The sequence below is a fragment of the Erigeron canadensis genome, chromosome 8, assembly GCF_010389155.1.
Source record: "Erigeron canadensis isolate Cc75 chromosome 8, C_canadensis_v1, whole genome shotgun sequence".
Lineage (NCBI taxonomy): Eukaryota > Viridiplantae > Streptophyta > Magnoliopsida > Asterales > Asteraceae > Erigeron > Erigeron canadensis.
Genome location: NC_057768.1, coordinates 23,240,625 through 23,246,195, shown reverse-complemented (window position 1 = coordinate 23,246,195; position 5,571 = coordinate 23,240,625). Strand labels below are relative to the sequence as shown.

The window sequence follows — 5,571 nt, the reverse complement described above, 5'->3', positions numbered from 1 at the left end:
TCAAATGTGATTGCATTTAATGAAGAACAAATTCTCTAGAGTTTAAAGATAATCCTGACAAGATTAAGATACTCACGTGGTACCACCAACCGTGAACAAAATACCGAATCACCTAACTGCTAATTAAATTACCCAAGCCGGTACCACCAAAACTAAGACAATTCTTCTAACAATCAGTTTTATTGACTATCAAATTATCAATTGAACCTATGTGACAATAGCGTGGTACCACCAACTGATATCAATCACGTTGACAAAATTAATCTTTTCTTAAAATGATATTCACTATCATACCATGAACTAGTGATAATTACTTATAGACAAGTAACCGTTTTAAAATCACATACACATTCAACTGGTACCACCAACAAAGAACTATATGCAACCAATATCAAAATTAATTAATAAAAAGAATTAACATCATCAAGATCACAGAATAACGATAATTAAATAAACTCTTTTGAATTGAAAATATTGCAATCACATTATCCGTCTAGTTTCATCAAGGTGGATGACTAAACGTTTAGCCACTCATGATCAATCCACAATAATAAATAAAATAGAAGAGAAACATGATGTACCAATCGTTTGATGAAAAATAAATTGCAAGACAATAAGTAGATACGATCTAGATGGGTGCCCGTGAATCTTCAACGAATCCGCCTAAGAAATAATCTTGATTGGAGGAAGAAGAACACTTGTAGAACAGCTCCTAGAAAGATTTTTTATGCCTAATTTCCGACCTAGGGTTTTGCTTATATACTCCTCCAAAATCTGATGCAAAAACAAGGCAAGTCTTGTTCTCCCGTGCACCCACTGCGGCGCAGTGAGGTGATCTTGACTTTGACTTCCCGTTGACTGCGGCGCAGTGGCTTGTGTGATCACCACTGCGGCGCGGTCATTTTCCTCGGCCTTCTTTTCTCCTCCGGCGCAGTCATTCACATACAACCCCCACTTCGGCGCAGTGGGGCAATCTTTGTTTGTTTTCGAGGATATTGGCTGCGGCGCAGTGGGCTACGTGTATCCCCACTGCGGCGCAGTCATCATATGTGTAGAAATTCTTCCTTTTTATCTTTGAACTTGCTTAACTCGCCGTTTCTTCAACTCGAATCAACTCTCAATATTATAAATCACTTCTGGGCCAATAAGTATTCTGAAAATGCACCAAATGAACGCGTAATCTGTTTAGAGCTTGAAAACACTAACAAACACCAGAAACACGCCAAATGCATACAAAAACGACTTAAAACACATAGAAATAGGCCAATAAGAATGTGGGTAATGGGTATAAATTAGTCACATCACCCTAGATTCCATTCACGAGGAAGAAAAACAACGTACCATGTACGCTACATTTTCATTTGTGGGTCAATCAAATCCGAATCATTTTCTAGCTTATGTGATCGATGCTCGAACAGAGAAAGCTCCTCTTTCTCAAGTTGATGTTGTGAATGAATTTTCTGATGTGTTTCCCGATGATCTACCTGGTATTCCTCCTGACTGTGAGGTCACTTTTCGTATTGATCTTGTTCCGGGTGCTACTCCTGTTGCCAAAGCACCATATCGTCTTGCTCCTACTGAAATGAAAGAACTCATGTCACAACTTCAAGAGCTTCTTGACAAGGGTTTTATTCGTCCGAGTTCCTCGCCTTGGGGAGCTCCTATTCTATTTGTGAAAAAGAAGGATGGTTCTATGAGAATGTGTATCGATTACAGTGAGTTGAATAAACGAACGGTGAAAAATAAGTATCCTCTACCCCGTATTGATGATCTATTCGACCAATTACAAGGGGCATCCTATTTCTCTAAGATTGACTTGCGATTGGGTTATCACCAATTGAAAGTTGAAGAACAGAGTGTTGCCAAGACGGCTTTCCATACTCGGTATGGACACTATGAATTCTTAGTCATGCCATTTGGATTGACAAATGCACCTGCTGCTTTCATGGACTTGATGAACCGAGTTTGTCGTCCATTCTTTGACCATTTTGTTATTGTTTTCATCGATGATATCTTGATCTATTCCAAATCTGAAGATGAACATCGTGGGCATTTAAGGAAGGTGTTAGAAGTTCTTAGGGAGAAGAAGTTGTATGCTAAGTTTTCCAAGTGTGAGTTTTGGCTCAGGGAAGTTCAATTCCTTGGCCATGTTATTTCTCCTGAGGGTGTTAAAGTGGATCCTTCAAAGATTGAATCAGTCATGAAATGGGAAACGCCTAAGTCTCCGACGGAGATAAAGAGTTTTCTTGGTTTAGCGGGTTATTATAGGAGATTTATTCAAGATTTCTCTCGTATTGCCAAACCGATGACCGAATTGACAAAGAAGGGTGTAAATTTTTTATGGACTGAAGCTCAAGAAAAGTCTTTCCAAGCATTGAAGAAAAGGTTATGTGAAGCACCTATTCTTGCTCTACCCGATGGCACTGGTGATTTGGTGGTTTATAGTGATGCTTCTACCTCTGGTCTGGGTTGTGTTCTTATGCAGCGAGACAAAGTCATAGCCTATGCTTTACGTCAACTGAAGCCTCATGAGAAGAAGTATCCAACTCACGATCTAGAGCTTGCTGCTGTGGTTTTCGCGTTGAAATTATGGAGACATTATCTTTATGGCACTAAGTGTACTTTGTACACCGATCATAAAAGTTTACAATATGTTTTCACCCAAAAGGATATGAATGTTAGGCAGCGCAGATGGATGGAGTTGATGAAAGATTATGATTGTGAGATAAAGTATCATCCGGGTAAAGCTAATGTGGTAGCCGATGCTTTGAGCCGTAAAAGGCAAGGTGCTACTGCAAAGTTACATTCTATGATTGTACAAGCTACTTTTGGGTTACTTGAGCGGATTAAGTCAGCCCAAGTTGAGGCACTTTTGGCTAGTAATGTGGATAAGGAGGGTATTGGGAAAAAGAAACGACTTAAAATGGAAGAGAATAGTCGTGGTTTCAAGACATATAAGTGTCGAATTTGGGTGCCTAGACTAGGTGGTAACCGAGAGTTGTTACTAGAAGAAACTCATAAGTCTCGAATTTCGATTCACCCCGGTGTAACGAAGATGTATGCTGATTTGAAACCTCTTTATTGGTGGCCTAATATAAAAGAGGAGGTGTCGATGTTTGTGCAAAAATGTATAACTTGTGCTCAAGTTAAAGCTGAACACCAAAAGCCTTATGGAAAGTTGAAGCAACTAGATATTCCCGAGTGGAAATGGGATCACATTACAATGGATTTTGTGACCAAATTACCCAAGACTCCAAAGGGTAATGACATGATATGGGTTATTGTCGATAGGTTGACCAAGAGTGCTCATTTCTTGGCGACTCGTGAGACTCTACCAATAGATAAGTTGGCTAGTATGTATATTGAGGAGATTGTTTCGAAACATGGTGTTCCTTTATCTATCGTCTCTGATCGTGATACACGGTATGTGTCTAATTTTTGGAAAAGTCTTCATAGAGAATTAGGCACTAAAATTCATTTAAGTACTGCTTACCATCCTCAAACGGATGGGCAAAGTGAAAGGACGATTCAAACGTTGGAAGATATGTTAAGAGCATGTGTATTAGAGTATGGCGGTGTATGGGATAAGCATTTGCCACTTGTTGAGTTTGCATATAATAATAGCTATCACTCGAGTATTGGGATGCCTCCATTTGAAATGCTTTATGGTAGGAAATGTCAAACTCCTAGTTATTCAAATCACGGCCGACAAAGTTAACATTGCTAAAGAGGCTCTTCGAGTAGCTAGAGATCGTCAAAAAGTATATGCGGATAAGAAAAGGAGGCCAATGGGGTTTAAAGTAGGTGACATGGTGATGCTTAAGGTCTCTCCATGGAAAGGTATCATTCGTTTTGGAAAATGGGGCAAGTTGAGTCCTCGTTTTATTGGACCTTTTAAGATTTTGGAGCAGATTAAAGATCAAGCTTATTGTTTGGATTTGCCTCCAGAATTGGAAGGTATTCACCCTACATTTCATGTTTGTTACTTAAGGAAATGTTTGGCCGGGGAAGAGAATGTAATTCCTATAGAAGATATAAGTATTGATCCGAAGAAGAGGATGATTGATGAGCCGATAAAGATAGTTGATCGAAAGCAAAAGAAGCTTCGTCGGAAGATGATTGATCTTGTACTTGTGAAATGGAAGCACACACGAGGGGAAAGCTTGACATGGGAAACGGAATCGGTGATGAAGGAGCATTACCCTCACTTGTTTGAGGAAGAGGTGATTCCAAGGACGGAATCCTCCTAAGGAAGAGGTAATTGTAACATCCCAAATTTTATTATTTTGTTTGTTAGTAAAAATAGGTGACATTTCGAATGGTAGCTTTATAAGTGTTAGGGAACATTATTAGAATTATTGGGTGGTTAAGATACATGACTAACTATTTACTTTTATATTTGTTAATATGATAAAGTCATTAGATGATATATGTAAATTTGTCATAAGTCGGTGGGTTATATGGCAAGTTAGTCCACCCACATTCTTGTTATATATATATAGATTAATCTTACGCCTAAAAATTCTATTAGTTAAAGTTGTCGTCGAAAGAAACGCATAGGGAAAAGAAAACCAAACAATTAATTGCTATAGGAGGTTGGTTCGATATTACAGCCGCAAGTAGAGGTAAGCGATTCGTCAATCTTTTGTTATTTTATATATCCGTAATATAGAGTATAATAGGGTCTTGTGATTATTTAAATATTATGGATGATAAATTAAAGAAAGACAAAAGGTATTAATTGTTTAGATGGTACAGTCGACTTGTCGAGAGCAGAACTATAAAGAGTTTTTAAGAGATTTGTTTGTCTTTAGTTATTTTTATATCCATAATAGAATATTATGTTATACTACTTAAATGGCTTGTGTATATTTTTATAAAAACTCGTGAACGACAACAGAAGGTCAAAAGTTATCAACTGTCATTATGATGTGGCCGAATTATAAGCAGAATTTTGTGAAGTTTACATATATATTTTTTTTATATATGCTAGTCGCTGTACACATCATAATGATAAATAATACTCGTATAAAAAAAATGTTCTTTGTGACTTGGGACTAGGCGTTCAACGGAACAAAGAAAAAAAGGGTTGGGAAGTGTTCTTGCAATTAGAAGTTAATATTCTCTAGGAGCCTTAAAAATATGAATATATATATATATATATATATATATATATATATATATGTACTTGTGTTTAATAAATAAAAAGGGGAAACATAACTTTCTTTTCTTCTCTGATGTAGTCGACCAAATAAGTAGAAGAGTAACAATTAGATTGTTGTGTTTGTTGTCTAGTCAAATCAAAAGAAAAACATTTTAGAATAAAATATGTACTTGTGCATCATCCTATGTTGTCCATCAAAGTAATAAAAGAAAGAACACAATTGACTTTGTCTCCTGCATAGTACATATATATACTACAATAATATGTTTCTCTATTCATAGTTGGTGGTTAAAAAAATTAATTGAATGAGGTAGTCATGGAATGGGTGATTGATCACTTACTGTTTCTTCAAGTGTTACATTATATTTGAATTGATAGTACAGTTAATTAATGTAATACTAATATAC

At 36.8% G+C, this 5,571-nt stretch overlaps 1 protein-coding gene across 1 annotated transcript; it reads left to right on the top strand.

Annotated features, from left to right (window-relative positions):
* Positions 1 to 3,788: 3,788 nt before the first annotated feature.
* LOC122610447 lies at positions 3,789 to 4,250 on the top strand. The gene has a single exon (XM_043783438.1). The coding sequence runs from the start codon at positions 3,789 to 3,791 to the stop codon at positions 4,248 to 4,250; it is 462 nt and encodes a 153-aa protein (XP_043639373.1).
* Positions 4,251 to 5,571: the final 1,321 nt, after the last annotated feature.

Coding starts and splice junctions, on each gene's coding strand:
- LOC122610447 (XM_043783438.1), top strand. CDS start 3,789: ATGGGGTTTAAAGTAGGTGACATGGTGATGCTTAAGGTCTCTCCATGG.